Here is a 16,224-nt window from a genome sequence, read left to right as displayed (position 1 = left end):
CTTGCATAAACTTTATTGAAACAATTCTTCAAATGTTAATTTTAATGTAAAAATTTGCAAAAAATGTTTAAAATAAACATTTTAAAAAACCACGTGCTTCTGCATAAATTAGCAATAACTTTAATAATGTGCCCTTTGAAAATGCACTGTAATGTAATGTGGGCAAAAAGGAATCGGCAAGCTTAAATATCAAAAGATGTAAAATGACAACGAATATAGATAGTCCTGCTACTGCCAAAAAAAATTCTGCTCAGTTATTTAAAAATGTAAAATGATGGCCCTTTTTAGACCCCAGTATTGATATTTACTGTGAAATCTTCAAAGCTCAGCTTAAGTTGCATGTTTTCCTTCCTGTGTAATTGCATGCAGGAATCTTTTTCTTTTGATTTGTGCACACATTAAGGAGACTCACAAATGTCTTCAATTTGCAGGAGTCAAGAGTACATCGCTATGAATCACTTGGGTGAAGACGAGCAGGGGCAACATGAAGTGGGTGAGTTTGTTTATTTTTGCAACCCGTTGCAAGCTGCTAACATGTTCTGCGTGGGAGATGGGGGGCGGCACCATCTGAGCTGCTAAATTGAAGCCGTTCTTTATATACCCACAAATAAATTACTCTTGCGAAAGGGCAGTTACATGACTGACGCTCCTGCAGAGGTCACGGTGTGGAGGAGGCTTCAGTAGGTACCTGCATAGAGCTCCTCCACCGAGATCCCACGGAGGAGGAGGTTTAAGTGGATTTGAGGAGAGGGGGAAATGCGGTAAGGAGATCTGTCTCTGGGAGCTGGTTCCCGACTGAGATGCTGGCCTTCCTGAGAGCGCTCTCAGCAGCAAGGTAGGGTTGGAGTTGTTGTTACCCCGTGCTCTAGAAACAGCAGCCCAAGGAAGGGCTCAAAAGGAACCCCTGTATGAATCCATAATGCATTAAAATTATAGACTGCAGATTTTAGACCAGATGCTGCCCAGCTAGACTGTGCTAGATCTACCCCTTCCACACCCCCCCGACGGGCTCCGAAATGTGAGCTGGCTGTTCTTTTTATGGCTTTTTGTCTGATGTCATTGCCAGAGGCGGCTCGGTCAGTGGTCCTGCAGGCCTGGCTGGGAGATGTTTAGCTCAGAGCCCCGCAGGGCTGCACGCCCGGTGTCAGCGAGTGAGCACCCCGAGTCCTCGGGAGGGGAGACGGACCCCCAGCACCTTTGGGTGCTGGTGCCGGTCAGCACGCGCGGTGGCGGGGCTCCCTCTGGCGGCTGCTCTGCCCCCGCTGACTTGCTTGTTCTCCGATAAATACCTTAGTAAATGCCCGCAAGTGCTTGCAAACCGAGCAGTACCTTGGTTGGAGAGATTATCACGCATCCGTGGAGTGACCTGCTTACACAGCAAGGACACATCTTCCCCCAGGCCCAAAGGCAGCAGCCGTAAGCATTTCCTTTGGGGACAGCTAATCACTTTCTCTCAAATCTCGAGATCGTTGGAAGAGTGAGCTCCATAAATAAAAGAACAAAGAAATAAACACTTGGAGCACTGAAGGAGTCTAATGGCTTCAAAAGACAACCATGAAAAGCCCTGGGCATAGGACGTAGAAGGACTTAAGTCTTATTTTATATGGAATTGTAAAGCTACTAAAGGAGCTTCTCTTATCTTAGGAGTATTAGGAACAGGAAAGCAGCCGTATGTGGAAATGCCACAGCAGAGTGAGATTACCCTCAATTCTTTGACTTTAACTTGAAAATCGGATCCATAGTTTTCTGCTAGGGGAAATCATAACGTGTCTGGATTTGTGCCCTGTTTATCGAATGCATCTTCATTTACAGTGTAATTGGAACATCAATTTATACAGTGTTGTACCAATCTTTCCCATTTCTTTCTTAATAGGCACAACTTTTATATCAAGTGGAAAAGATTTGATAGAGATCATCTATTATGATGCAGTTTTTTACCAGTAGAAGTGGATCTTGTGACGCTGCCTTTGGAGTAACACAGCTTGCTTGTGCATTGCATTTGTTGCATGTTTATGTGAAAGATTTTAATGTTATGGAGGAATGTAAATCTTAATACATTGAAAATAACTGTATATGCCAAAAGTATTTTGAAAACATGCCCTGCATCAAACCTCTTCCTCCCTCTCATAGCATTACTACATTCAGATTTTAGCCTAGAGTCTGCAAAAGCTAATTGGAGATCCCAAAATAGCCGTCAGCATCGGATGTGTCTCTCAAAGATGCTCTAATTAGCCAGACGTTCCGGGGGTGATACAGGACTCGCTGAAATTTGTGAGGGGTGGAGATTCCTTTGGGTACAGAAGTCTGAGTCACCTAAATAACCTTCCCTTTTCTACTGACACGTAGCCACTGGAGGTAGGATTCTGCTGGCTGTGAGCTAACACGCACCAGTGATCTTTCATCTCCCGATTTCCCCAAAGGACTAATCCACATCTTGTTATTTGTAGGATTTTGATAAGAGCTATAAACGAGATAAAGGCCCCCATTGTGCTCGGCTCTGTACAGTGTGATGTGCAGCAGCAGTCACCTCTCCTCTGTGGAAGCGTTTCCCAGCAATGCTGTTCAGAAGAGAAGCTTGGCTCTAGAAACATCCTCCTGCTGCAGAGTGCTCAGCAGTCCCATCTTCTCTGGGCCTTGCTCTGGGTCGCCCCAGCTTCTTCAGCCTCTAGTCCAGCCCTTTGGTATAAATACTCAGGCTGGCCTTGCTTGGAGGCTGGTACAAACCTGGACTTCTGCACTTCTCCGGTGAGGTCCCACTGTGCAGAGTGGTTCATAGACAGTATCTTGGAGAGCAACAGGAATGTGAAACTGAGCTTTCAGGAAAAACGCTCCGACTAGCCTTGCAGAGATGTCCCAAGCAGCTTTTCCTGGAAGGAGACTGTCATACCCTGCCCATTCCTTACCCCTGGCTTCAAGTTGCTGTCTGGGTTATTAAACAAAGCAAATGGCTACAAGCTTTATTTTATAACGAACCTATGGTATTTTTATGTTTAAATTAAAACACTGCTTTCAGTAAGGCTTAGACATTACCTTGATATGGCCCTCTAAAATTCCATATTTGGTAAGTGGGGTTTAAGAACACAGCTGGATTCCCTGTTTGGCTGTTCAAGCAGATGATTCTTTTTGTACGGAATGAGTTTTAAAATTTGTATGAGAGCATCTGTCACAGACAGAGCCAAGAAAAACAATTTAAATGCGCGCGTCTTCCCTTCCCCGCCCCACGCCGCTGCTCTCGTAAAGAGCACTTGGGCAGAGGGTGATTGCTCCAGCCTGCGATAGACCCTCCACGTGGCCCCAGAGGAGGAGAGACCAGCTGTGAGCTGTCTGCTGGGAGATGTAGAGAACAGGCGGTGCTGCTAACATAGCTCTTCTCTTGCTGTGAGGAGCAAATACATATGGTGTTTTTGGGGAGGAAGACAGGGCTTAGGGAAATTCTTCTTTAACTGATAAACCTATAACATCTTGGATGAAGATGTTGGACATGTGCCGCACTTGTAAGCTTTGAGAGGGAGGAATTTCTGCAGGCTAGTCAGGGCCCATGGGAACTCCCATCTCAAATGGAGATGTTACTCTCTTTCTACTCGGGAAGCTCAGTTCCTGTGAGCACAGAGCAGAAACCTTTGTTGTTATTGCTCAGTTGAGCCTTCCATTGCTACCATATGTTGTAATAGAAATGTTTGTTTTGCTCCTTTTGCAAAGTGGGATGAATCTCCAATGAGCTGATTTCAGATCTGATAAAGGAACCTAGTGAAGATGCTGTTCGCTTTGCTGCAGCTGGGAAACAGGAACCTGCCAGCTCTTGGTGAGTGTTGGAGAATACCGGGGCCGCCCTCAGCTGCGTCAGACGCTGGAGAGCAGCAGCTGTCTGTTGGAGTACTGAAATATAAAGTGTTTTCCAACGAAGCTGTTACTTTTACTGCTGGCTTTAGAACCAAATACAGCCAAAAGCTCGTACGTGGTGTTAGAGATGCAAACCTGGTTTTAACCTGGCATCGGTACGTCCTACCTGTTACCTTTATCGTTGTTCCTGGAAGATTCTGTTAAAACCGCAGGTGTCTGGATGTTCCTGGTTTTTGATGGCTCTGTGCAATGTAGGTTTCGAAACCAGTAAGAAATGAAAGATCAGCCCTGTGAAAGTTCACTGATTTAGAGACAGCTTTGCCTCCAGCCCAGGCAGGGGTGGCGCTCAGGATTGTATAACTCTCCATCTGTACCGAAGCATCGAACACCCACGAGTTACGGAAATCAATGAAAAATACCACAGGTGGTTGGTAAAGATGGTGAAAACCGATCAAGGTGAATCACAGCATTAAAATAATTTGTATAGGAAGCTGGCAAGCTCTTGTGTGGCTGGTATTTAGCGAGACGCATTCAACAGATGTTGAAAATGATTAGTCATTCCCTATAATAAAGGCTTAACGTTGAATTTTTTTTGGCGTTCGAAGGCGTGGGGTTTTTCCTTTTGTTTCTCCTCCTGCAGTAGCGTTGCCGTTTGTGGGAAGGTGGGGTTTGGGGGGGCTCTGCCCCAAGGGGGGGCGATGGGGGCCCGGCCATGCCGCAAAACGCCCGAAGTGCTTCGGCGCCTGGTCCGGGGGTGGGCGGGGCGAGGGGCGGGGCTCTGGGCCGGGCTGTGGGCGGGGCCAGCGCGGCGTGCGCGCCCTGCAGGAGGATTGTTCTCTGCCGGCCGCCATCGCGCCGCCGGCCCCGCCCGCCATATTGTTGCCCGGCGCAGGCTGAACGGCGGGCGGATGATGGGTGAGGGGGGCGGATGATGGGTGAGGGGGGCCGAGCGGCGGGGCGGACCCGGGCACCCGGGCACCGGCACCGGGCACAGGGGGAGGGCGGGCGGCTTGGGGAGGGGGGCGGCGGGGGAGGCCGAGCGGCGGGCGGGGCGCTGGAGTAGCCCGCAGCTGGCCCCGCCCCGCCGCCGCCGCTGTGATGGGGGCGGCTCCCGGGCCGCGGCCTGGCCCAGGGACCCCGGGGCTGCGCCGCTCCTCCCTGCAGCCTCGGTGCGTGCTCCTGTAGCTCCCCTGCACCTCCCCGTAACCCCTCACGCTCCCCTGCAGGTTTGGGGTACCCCGGTGCCGTCCCCAGAGCCCCCGGTGCTCTCCTGCAGCCCCTCCCGCCGCTCCGCCACAGCCCTGACCTGCGCCTTTACAGCCCCCGTTACCCTCCTACAGCCCCAGCCTGAGCCCCCAGAGCTCTCACAGCCCCTACTGCTCCCCCAAAGCCCCTGCGGCCCCCGGTACTCTTCTGTCGCCCCCGCTTGTGCTCCGAGATTTCCCATTCCCCCTCTGTAGCCCCTGCCTGCACCCCTGGAGTGGTTGTGGCTCCTGCCTGCACCTCTGCAGACCCCATAGCCCCCGGCCTGTGCCCTCGCAGCCCCCACTGCTCCTTCAGAGCTCCCACCTGAGCTCCCTGAGCTCTTACAGCCCCCAAACTTCACTCTTGTAGCTCCCAAGTGTTTCCCCCCAGGCTCCCCAGCTCTCTTCCCTGACCCAACACTTACTTTTTCCTTCTCAGACTCTTGCCGTGGTGTACTGGGCCTCAAAGCCGCTGTCTTCACCTCCCCACAAGGTCCTGTCATCTGGTGCCCCCCCACCACCCCCATGTTGTATCCTGGGGGGTTCTTGTGCACAGCCCCTCCTGGTCACCAGTGTCGCCGAGTCACCCAGGACTCTGTGTGCCATGGCACGTACCAGGGCTTCTGCCCTTTGCTCTCTATCCCCTCAGTTCCCCCAGCACTGCAGCCACCTCTGTGCCCCACTGGCCCCTGATTGCACCCATCTCGGGGTACCTTGGGTCTAGCCCCAGGTGCAGCCCCTGCACCCTGTCTCTCGTTGTTGGGGACCAGTAGAGCAGTTTGCTGGAGGACTCTAGAGCTCTGTGTAAGCTTGAAAACTTGTTTGGGAGCAGTTTCTAAACTCTCAGCAAATTTTCTTTATTCCAGGTGCTAATTGCTAAATGATGCAAACTGGAAATTAGCAATCAGAAAAAGAAACGTTAAGCAATTGGTAGGACCTGATCCAGGTTTCTTCACAGCTCAGATTTAACTTCTAATAAATGGTGTGTTATCACCCTTTCCTTTCTCTAAGTTGTGTAGATTCTTCCAAGGTTAAAGAGGATCCAGAGAAGGTTTTTTAAACCTTGGTATTATTGTTTACACTGTGGCAAACAAACACGAGAAAAGCAATCTTTGGGCTAACATCCCCTTGAGCTCTGTGCCATGCAAAGATCAACAACAAATGCCCTAAAAATGCCAGGTTTGGGGTTTTTTTCCCATCTTAAAGGAGCAAAAAAGTAAGAAGCCAGCTTGTGTGCTTTTGGCGGCATCCCTTTAAAAGAGCTGCGAATATTTGATTCCAGCACAAAATTGGGCAAACGGGGACCTAGGTAATATCTCCAGTTTGCTGAATCCTTTGGGCAAATTGTTTAGCATCTCCCTAAGTGTATTGCTCTGCCTGTAAAACAGGGATAACACCACAGTGATGCAGATTAAATTCCTTGTAAACTGCCTTGGGTTGAGAGAGAGCATGAAAAGCTTCTTCCTGCTTCCTTGGAAGCCTTGCATACATTAGGCTTTAGACTCTCAATGAATTCACAGATCCTTAGCAAGCTGCTGCATGTCCTAGGAGCATCAGGATCTTTCTGGGGCCGCATCTGTAGCCTGTGGCAAATACAGGAGGTGTAGAAAAGGGTTGAGCAAAGTTGCATTGTCCTGCTTTCTGCTGCAAGCTCACAGTGTGTGAGTAATGGGTTACCACCAGTCACCAGGGTGCGGTAAGCAGATGAGCCTTAATTATAAATCTTTTCCTTTCAGTTTTAAGGACTGAAGACACAATCACGCAGTGAACAGCAGAAAAGCCACCGGGAAGAACAGCCCTCCGTCCCCTCTGTTGTTATGGCAGGGGGAAGGCGGGGCCCTAACCGGACATCCTACTGCCGAAATCCCCTCTGTGAACCCGGGGCCGCTGGCAGCTCCGGCCATTCCACAAGTTCCTCTGTCACGGGTGTGCGCTCACGCACCAGGTAAGTCCGGCTCTCCACGGCTTCACATCTAGCCAGGCCTGCTGCTCCTCTCTGAGGCAGGTGTGAGGCCATCTGTATCTCCCCATCACAGACTGCTGGTTTTCCTGTGGCTCAGGGATTTGTTAACTCCCGGTGTCTAGCTGAAATCCTTTTTCTATATGTGGCAGTGTCCATGCTATGTGTTGTAATTGGGATAGGTGGTTCTAATTTGCTCAAGTCTGTTAAGCGCTTGGTCAGACCACACCAGACTTCCAGGAGTGTTTGAAAGCCTTTAGAGACCATTGAATGGAAAGTAAAAATAAAGACAAATTTTTATCCAAAGCCTGACTCTGGAGTTCTGGTTGTTGCTTCTCCTGTGCCCTGAAGTTTACATCAGATGAGGTATTTCTGGGGTAGAGTTTAGCTAGGTCAGGTGATGTGTAGGCTGCGGGGTTTTTTTACAGGTTCTAGCCTGGCCGGTTGGTTGCGTTTCTGCGACTGAGGTAGAGAGGAGGGAGGAGAAGCGGAGCACTGACAGCAGTACGTAAGCAGGAGGTGCCTTATGAACTCTGCAAAGAAAATGTTAGATCTGTCTTAAAGTACTCCCTGCCTACAGCCCTAGGCCAAGAAATATGCAGGGATACAGTTACCCAAACAAGTTATTGCAAGGCCACAGGAGGTGGAGCAATCCACCTTGTGCATACTTTGCTGTGAGAGCATGGTCAAAGGTCCTTATCACAGGTGGGTAACGCAGCACAAATCCGCGCCCCAGCCTACTTCCAAGGGATTTGTCTCTGCAGTCGTACCCTCTGATACCCCTCACCCGCAGTCCAGGCTGCAGAGTGGCAAAGTCCTTTGTGCCTTTTATGCCTATGAGAGCCTTGTTGCTGCTCTTGCAAGGGCACACGTAGGTCTTGTGTGTCTGTTCAGAGCAGAAAAAGCTTTGTGTTTATATTGAAAGCCCATTTCTGGAGGACCAGAACAGGAACTCTTTTTCTGTGTACAGGAACAGAGTTTATTGGTGGATTTGTCAATCCTGAGGAGCTGAATCAGTCTCGTCAGCTTGGGAATCGGGGGGTTTCAGAGACAGCTTGCGTTCCTGAAGTTTCCCCCTCATGCATGGCCTTATTTTAGGCTGTCAGCCTCCTGCTTTAAAAAGCATGGGCTGATCCACCTGTGTCCACCCTGGGGCTAGAAGTCTTTCTGCAGTCACACTCCAAGACTTCTGTGGTTTCGTTTTGGGATTTTCAATAGGAGTTTGTGCTCTGTAGTTCCTTTGAAACCCACACCCGGATTCCTTTGACTGTTATTATTTAGAGATTGCAGATCAGGAGAAGAGAGATAGATCTCGTTTATATTAATTCCCTTCCCTTTGATTAAAAGAGTTGCATCTGGGATTGTGTGCGTGCTCACACAGGAATATGCACCTCTGACTAAACTTGTTTTTCCTCTATAGTTGAATAGGAGTTGAAGAATGAGAAAGGGCTTGTGTTTAATTGCGCTGCATTTCATGTTCAAGCACTTTTAGAAATGTAAATAGCAACTTCAGGCCTAAAAGCTTCCAATTAAGAGGGCCACTGGTTGCCCCTTGAATGGCAAAACACAGCCGCAGCTTTTGAACCTGACTCAGTGCAAAGGATTTAATACCAACTGACCTGGTGCTGTAGATCGACCTGGTTCCAAATATTGCTTTCGTTGGGCAAATTCCCACTCACGTCTGCCTGTAACAGTTGTCCTAGACATCCTCAGGGTGCTGACTCTTCTGGTTTGTGGCAGCCATTGACCATGACAGTCAGCTTAGGTTTCTCAGTCAATATTAGACCGACCGACTTCTGCAATCTGAGTGCGTGGGCTGGAGGACAGCGCTGTGTTTATCTCAGGGAAGTGAATGCTGGCTTTTGGTTTTTACCTTGGTAGGAGCGGTTCAGGTACAGGCCTTTCCAGCCCACCTTTGGCAACTCAGACAGTCGTCCCTCTCCGGCACTGTAAGATTCCCGAGCTGCCTGTGGAGAGGAGTGTGCTGTTTGAACTCCAGCTCTTCTTCTGTCATCTCGTTGCTCTGTTTGTGCACTACATCAACATCTACAAAACCGTGTGGTGGTACCCACCCTCCCACCCGCCTTCACACACGTCATTGGTAAGCACCGAGTGACAGCTGCTGTCCGGTGATACTCACAGACTCTCTCTTGGGTCGTTAGCCATAAAGTTATCTATTTATGTTTGATTCAAACTACATGTGACTCTACAGCCCTGGAGGGTTGCTCATGTGATTCTTGTGTGGTAAATTTTGGGCACTGGCTGGCTGCTTGGCATTTTCTTTCTGATCTTAGAAGAGAGAGTCCGAGGAGAAGAGAATAACTTGGGAGCTTCTCTGTTGAATGTGGGTTTCTGCTCCCTGATGGAAAGTGGAATGATTTTGTTTTTGTCACCGCAGAACTTTCATCTTATTGACTTCAACGTGCTGACAGTGACAACAATCGTCCTGGCACGCCGGCTGATCGGTGCTATTGTGAAGGAGGTAAAGTCCCCAAGCAGATCTCAGAACCGTTCTTTCCTCTCGGGTGAAATGTAGAGCTGTGGGTCCCTTCTGCAGTTCCAAACTCTTCTGCCCTTTGCTAAAGAACTTTGTGCTATGCCCAAGTCAGAAACCTAGGCATGGTTTCTAACGGGAAGAACAGAGAACAGAAATGAGCATCTCAAACCATTGCTCGTGACTCTGTCTGTCCTTCTGTGATTGTTTCTGAATTACCATCTCAACTAGACTGTAGTAATTCTGCTTTCTTCCTCGTGAAGAACAGTATTTGGCTCTTTTCCTGTTCTTTCAATTACTCTAGCTTTCTGCAAGGAGGAACCAGTGTAGGTCGGTTTCTGCTGACTGTGGGAGCCTTCTGTGGTGAGCAGGTCCAGGGGAGGGGGTTGGTCACACCAGTAACTACCAGACCTTAACAAGAAATTCTGAGAGCTCTCCTTGCTTTGGCTTCAGGAGTGAGGCCCTGGGTTTTGGCAAGTCCAGATTCCAGCCAACAGAAGGCCTCCCCTTCCTGGTGGCGAACAGAGCCTTTCACTAGCTCTTCCTTCATGGATATGAAGTTGATTTTACAGATCCAGTGCTGCTCATTTACCGTTTGCTTCCTGCTGGAAGAGTGAGTTTGTCTCCCCTCTGCCCAGCTTTCTCTTCTCTCCCCGCAGGCTTCACAGAGTGGCAAAGTCTCCCTGCCACGCTCTATTTTCCTGGTGATCACTCGGTTTGCTGTTCTCACTGGCACAGGCTGGAGTTTGTGTCGATCAATAATTCACCTTTTCAGAACCTACTCTTTCCTTAATCTCCTATTCCTGTGTTACCCGTAAGTATCTCTTCTGTCACTTGGGTGTGATTTCTCATGTTGTTGCACCGCAGTGGGTGTTGCTCAGCTGAAGTGAAGCCTGAAAGTAACTAAGCGCTCGATTACCTGGTAACAGAACTTACACTACTCTTTGCCCTCTTGCTGTGTCACATTTCTTCTCAGTGGCAGAGCATACCTTTAACATTTACCCATATTTCAGCTTTAATATAAGCATTAATTATTAGATTGCTCATGTCCTCTGAAAAGGACTGCATGCTTTTCTCATGCTATTCAAATAACTCATGTCTTCGGTTTACCTTAGTCCTTCGGTGCCTCTGCCAGGTGGAGTGAATCACACGGCTTCCCTGTTTCATGTTACCTAATGAAAGGAAGCCAGTTCTATTTCCAGTCAAGTAGTGGAAATAGTTCCCTTCCCTCTGTTAGCTGCAGGAGGAAGCATCTCATAAAGATCTGAGGCTTGGTGGTTGTGTTTGAGATCAGATTAGTGAAGCTATTTTCTGGAGTTTATATAGGTACTTTTTAGGAGGGGGATGTGATCATGATGCTGCTCTGCTGCCAGCAAAGGCATTGCATGGGGAGCTCATAAGGAAGTACGGAGCACATCCTCTAGGACAAGAGGAAATGGCCTCAAGCTGCGTCAGGGGAGGTTTAGATTGGATATTAGGAAAGATTTCTTCACTGCAGGAGTGGTCAGGCACTGGATCAGGCTGCCCAGAGAGGTGAGGAGTCGCCATCCCTGGAGGGGTTAAAAAACGTGCAGACGTGGCACTTGGGGACATGGTTTAGGAGGCCTGGAGGTGTTGGGTTGGGGGTTGGACTTGATGATCCTAAAGGTCTTTTCCAACCTTAATGATTCCATGATTCTATGACTCTAAGTAACCACCTTTCTGCACTTTGCTGCTCCAGGTTTGGCATGTACATTCCCTTCCTTCAGCTGAACTGTGACTTTCGGAAGACGGGCCTCTTCTCCCAGGTGGCCAACATCGGTCCCAGAGAGACCGGCGAGGTGAACTCCAGGGGCAGGGACTACCTGACTGTCCTAAAGGAAACCTGGAAGCAGCACACTCGCCAGATGTACGGCATGGAGGCCATGCCCACTCACGCCTGCTGCCTCTCTCCAGACCTCATCCGCAATGAGGTGGAGTACCTGAAAATGGACTTTAACTGGCGGATGAAAGAGGTGCTGGTGAGCTCCATGCTCAGTGCCTACTACGTGGCCTTTGTGCCGGTCTGGTTTGTGAAGGTGAGCGAGGGCCCCCTCTGCTCTTTGCAGCCGCCTGTGCAGGCGTGGGACTGGCTGGGGAGGGCTGTGGGGAGGCGGACACTGGGTCATGGAGAAGGTCTGGTCCTCACTCCTTGCTTGACTGGAACGTGGGAGAGGTTGGTCAGAGGGCTGGTCTGTGCGCGCAGGCGGCTGTCTCAAACCCACTTACAGAGGCCTTGTGAAAAGTAGGTTAGCTTTGCTTAAACAGATAACAGAGGACAGTATTTTCCTGGTAAGGTGTACTCTGTTCGTGAGAGCGTGCATCTACCCGTTAGGGAGCGGCGCCTCCCTCCGCCTCCTCGTGAAGGTAGAAGGACTCCAGGCTGACCATTCCTTCGCACACTGACCTGCGAGCGCAGAGCTCCAGGACGAGGGGATTGACTTTAGTAAAGGAGGCAGTGCGAAGGAGGATGGACCTTATTAGGATTCTTAGCTGTTTTAAGTTACTAATACGCTGTAGAATGAGACGAGTGCCTTGCAGTAAAGCTGTCAGACCTTGGGGATGCGCCCAATCCCTTCCCCTGAGGGGCTGGTGCTCCCACCTGTCCTCAGCTGAGCTCGGGGAGCATCAGGAACGATTTCCCTGGTTTTGGTGGTGGGTGATGATAGCATAAATATTTCTCTGTGGTGTGTTCGGGAGGTGTACAGCAGCCATCCTATGTGGGCGCTTCTTTTTCAAGCTGGATTAATAGCTACGTGAAAAGCCCTTGTTTTACCTGCCTGAGTACTTTTGTGTTTTGATGGCTTTGTTAGGTAAGGTTGTCCAAACACGTTGTCACACATTCTTCTTGTCCCCGCACAGAACACTCAGTACTATGACAAACGCTGGTCGTGTGAGCTCTTCCTCCTGGTTTCCATCAGCACGTCTGTGATCCTGATGCAGTACCTCTTACCTGCGCGCTACTGTGACCTGCTCCATAAAGCTGCGGCGCACCTGGGCTGCTGGCAGAAGGTCGACCCGACCCTCTGCTCCAATGTGCTACAGCATCAGTAAGGAACTCTCTCCTGGGGCTGGGGCTGGAGCTTTCTCTTAGCTGGCATGCCTGCTGGCATGAACGGAGGCTGGGTGGGGAGCTCAGCTTTCCAGCCACCTCTCCTCCTCTTGTTGCTTAAAAAAAAAAAAAGAAACAAGAGAAAGAAAAAGGAAAGCAGAGTTGTCGGCTGACACACCCGACAGCTTACAGACGCTCTGTGCTCTCCACTTCCAAGTGCAGCGAGGCAGTGTGATTCTTGGCAATACGCCTGCTGCTTCTGGCCCCAGGTAACTGCCGTTAGTCACCGCCGTGGTTACACACCTCGGTGGGTCAAACTCTGCCCTCGCAGAGCTTACCGCTGCGCAGGCAGCTCGTACGTTATCCTAGCGGATGGTGGGAAGGCAGCAGACCCCTCCCCTTCAGCTGTGGAGGTAGAAATAAGGGCTCTCTGCTCGTTTCCTGCAGGTGGACAGAGGAGTGCATGTGGCCGCAGGGAGTGTTAGTGAAACACAGCAAGAACGTGTACAAAGCTGTGGGTCATTACAACGTGGCCGTGCCCTCGGACGTCTCGCACTTCCGCTTTCACGTAAGATCGCATCTCCTTTCCGGGGACGGAGGTGTCGCGCCTCGGCAGGGCCGCAGTCCCCTTGTCCTGAAGGCCTCGCGCAGCCCGAGCCGGCTCTCCGAGCGGGAGAGCTGCCCGTGGGGTGTGCCAGGGCGGTGGGACGAGCAGCGTTCGGGACGGCTTTTCACATTAGTCCCGCGTCCCCCGGCGGTGCTGCCAGAAGGGGGACTGCCCCGTGCAAACCTGGGGTGAGCGTTGTGTCTCCAGGGGGGAATCCCAGAGGAATCCTCTCCGGCCTCTGCCTCGCCCATCCTGTCAAAAACACGTCCCGAAGGGTCTGACCTCGTGCAGTGCCTTATTGTGGTCTCTCCTACAGTTCTTTTTCAGCAAACCACTGAGAATCCTCAACATCCTGATTCTGCTGGAAGGAGCCGTCATCTTCTACCAGCTTTACTCGCTGATTTCTTCCGAGAAGTGGCACCAGACTATCTCGCTGGCTCTGATCCTCTTCAGCAATTACTACGCCTTCTTCAAGCTGCTGCGTGACCGTCTGGTGCTGGGCAAAGCCTACTCGTATTCTGCCAGCAGAGACTCAGAGCAGAAGTTAAATTAAAACAATTGCACTGATGCTCAGCTTATTACAAAACAAACAAAACAAGAAACCCTCAGAGCTTTGTATTTTTGTTACCACTGCTTTTTTTCTTTGATAACTGATGTAATTAAAAGGAAAAAACATATTTTTTTACTCCCAACAGTTGTTTGTGTGTGTGTTTGTCTGGTAAAATCCCCCAAGAAGGCCTCCTCCTCTTCGTATTTGAGAGGAGCGGTTTATTAGCAGCGGTGTGTAGTTTTGAGAGGTGCAAGTGCTGGTGTTTCTCCTGGAGTCGGAGCTCCAGCTGGCACCAAGGGGAAGATGAGAATCAGGTATGTTAGAGCTCACCGCTTCAGTCCGAGCCCCTCTATAAGGGGTGAGCTCTGATCCTGTCCTTTCCGGGGACCCCGAAGGACCTCCTGCAGCCCCACGCGATGCTCCGTGGCCCTGGGAAGACAGCAGTGTTTCCCTACAATGATTTTCAAATCTCTGCAACTGCTGCAGCCCCTGGCTCGCAGCCCCCACGAGGGATGCTTTGGGGTCTGCAGTGATGCGAAGGGACCTGCCGTGGTCAGGGGGAGCTCAGGGTCCTCCGGGTCCTCCCTCTGTGGCTTTCCATGAGCCGGTTGGGTGCCCCCCGCCCCTCCTGCCCATCAGGCTTGGGGATGGGAGAGTGAGCAGGGTGACGGCACCCGGAGGGGGAGGAGGAGGAAGGGGTGCAGCTCTGCACCTCGGGGCTGGGGTCGCAGAGCCGCCGGCGGCCCCGCCGCCCGGGGCGCCGGCCGTGCCCACCGCTGTGGCCGGGTCCGGGCTCGGGCCCCCCCGCCCGTGGTGGGGGGAGGCTGGGGGAGTGCGGGGTGGGGGGGTCCCGCCGGTGCCGGATCCGGCCTTTGTTCCGTTGTGGGCCCCGCCGCCGCCAGGGGGCGCCCGGGGCGCGCGCGGCCGGTGCCGGTGCCGCCGGTCCCCGGGAAGCCCCCCCCGCCCCGGGGAGAGTCGTGCGAACGGAACCGGGTCCTGCCCGGAGATCAGACACCGAACCGGGGCGGGCGGGCCCCGGGGACCGCGACGGGACCCTGCAGCGCTCCGGGCCGGCGGCGGCATCCTCCCGGGACACCGGCTGGGGACGGGGGGCCGTGCCCGGCACCGGCAGGGAGGTGACCCCGAGCGGCGGGGCGACCCTGGGCCTGGCTCGGGCGGGGGGTCTCGGGGCCTGGCAGAGCCGCACTGCCAGCCCCGAGCATCCCACCCTGCGGCGAGCTGTCACCCCGGCCCGCGGCGGGGACACGGGGGGACCCCTCCGGGCGTGGGGAGCCGGCACCCGGCGGCTGGGGACACCACGGGGCCAAAGGCCACCGGGAGCAAAGCCACCGCCGCCACTCGCCTGTTGTCAGCCGCTGCGTGTCGACAGGGCGAAAAGCGTAGCGAGGAAGAGGAAGGAGCGAGGGAAAAATGAGGGCTGAGGCAGGCAGGGAGCCCTGCCAGGCTGGGGTGCAGCTGAGCCCCACGGGACTGCGCCCCCGCACCCACGACCAGCACCGGGGCGGCCTCGCGTCGGCAGCGTGGCGGGGACGGGGACGGAGCTGAGCCTCCTGCCCACGCACGGGGAAGCCGGCGGCCGAGGGGCAGAGGTGCTTCGCTGCCTCACGGCGTAGGAAGGCTGCAAAAAGCCCCCCGAGGACCCTCGGGGGTTGTTGGGGGGGATGGGGAGGCCCCCCCCAGCCTTTCCCCTGGCTCTCGTGTCGCCCAGCCAGGGCCAGATCCAGTCTCTGGATGGGATTACTAACTGGGATGGGGGGGGTGATGTTGGGGCGCCACGAGTGGGTGTGCCTGTGCCCCCGGCCCCCTCCCCACCACGGCAGGAGGAAACGGCCGTGTCCAGCCTTTCCCGAGGATGAGGATTTCCTTCCTCCCATTGAGCGGGGACCCTGAGGTTAGCACGCAGCCGCGGGGCACTCGGCCCACAGGACGGGGAGGGGGGTGCGGCTGGGAGGTGGGGGCCACAGAGCCCCCCTAACACACAGTCCTGGGTGCAGCTCCTGGCAGGACCCCCCCTCTTTCCTCCCCCTGCCCGGCTGGGACCCCAAGCAGCCACACAGGCAGGAGGAGGGCAGCTGCCCACAGGGGTGAGGGAGCCGGCTTTGTGGGGGGCTCAGAATGGAGCCTTGTGGCCGTTTCCTCCTCTCCTTCCCCACGGCTTCATCCCCTCCCCTTTGCTGAGCCTGAGTGCGCTGCAGATATTTCTGGGATGAGAAGCAGCTGGGCAGAGCAGGCAGCCCTGGAGCACCAGAGCCTGTCCTGCTGCGGGGTGGCCCAGCTGGGGCTGGCTGAGCTGCAGCCACCCTGGCTGCAATTTTTGGGTTCCCAGCCACGCTGAGAAGGCTTGGACATCCCCTCAGGTCCAGCAACATGACCCTCAGTGCTGGCTGCCTCTGGGCAGAGCCTCCCAGCCCTGCCGGGTGCCTGCATCCCACAGCACC

At 53.0% G+C, this 16,224-nt stretch overlaps 1 protein-coding gene and 1 long non-coding RNA gene across 4 annotated transcripts; both read left to right on the top strand.

Moving 5' to 3' along the window:
- Window positions 1–360: 360 nt before the first annotated feature.
- LOC142066949 (uncharacterized) lies at window positions 361–4,440 on the top strand. Its single transcript, XR_012663830.1, has 2 exons — window positions 361–493; window positions 1,874–4,440. It is a non-coding gene; the product is annotated as an uncharacterized LOC142066949 (long non-coding RNA).
- Window positions 4,441–4,654: 214 nt separating this feature from the next.
- Window positions 4,655–13,907, top strand: TMEM39B (transmembrane protein 39B). Of its 3 annotated transcripts, none has more exons than XM_075115077.1 (9): window positions 4,655–4,755; window positions 6,821–7,029; window positions 8,926–9,145; window positions 9,443–9,526; window positions 10,198–10,352; window positions 11,259–11,595; window positions 12,419–12,606; window positions 13,056–13,176; window positions 13,532–13,907. In XM_075115077.1, exons 2-9 carry the CDS (start codon window positions 6,902–6,904, stop codon window positions 13,766–13,768), a joined length of 1,470 nt encoding a protein of 489 aa, XP_074971178.1. In that variant the 5' UTR covers window positions 4,655–4,755; window positions 6,821–6,901; the 3' UTR covers window positions 13,769–13,907. The 3 variants fall into 3 exon arrangements, with proteins under 3 accessions (XP_074971178.1, XP_074971180.1, XP_074971179.1); XM_075115078.1 differs by lacking the exon at window positions 4,655–4,755 and adding an exon at window positions 4,763–4,775; XM_075115079.1 differs by lacking the exon at window positions 10,198–10,352 and having other exon boundaries at window positions 4,716–4,755.
- The last annotated feature ends 2,317 nt before the right edge of the window (window positions 13,908–16,224 follow it).

The sequence above is a fragment of the Phalacrocorax aristotelis genome, chromosome 20 (genome assembly GCF_949628215.1).
Source record: "Phalacrocorax aristotelis chromosome 20, bGulAri2.1, whole genome shotgun sequence".
Taxonomy (NCBI): domain Eukaryota; kingdom Metazoa; phylum Chordata; class Aves; order Suliformes; family Phalacrocoracidae; genus Phalacrocorax; species Phalacrocorax aristotelis.
This window is presented reverse-complemented; position numbering and strand designations above follow the sequence as displayed.

Bases quoted from the DNA above. Each gene is read 5' to 3' on its own strand.
- TMEM39B (XM_075115077.1), top strand. From the start codon at position 6,902: ATGGCAGGGGGAAGGCGGGGCCCTAACCGGACATCCTACTGCCGAAAT. The intron at 11,596-12,418 runs GTGAGCGAGGGC...GTCCCCGCACAG, and splicing joins TGCCGGTCTGGTTTGTGAAG to AACACTCAGTACTATGACAA. The intron at 13,177-13,531 runs GTAAGATCGCAT...TCTCTCCTACAG, and splicing joins TCTCGCACTTCCGCTTTCAC to TTCTTTTTCAGCAAACCACT.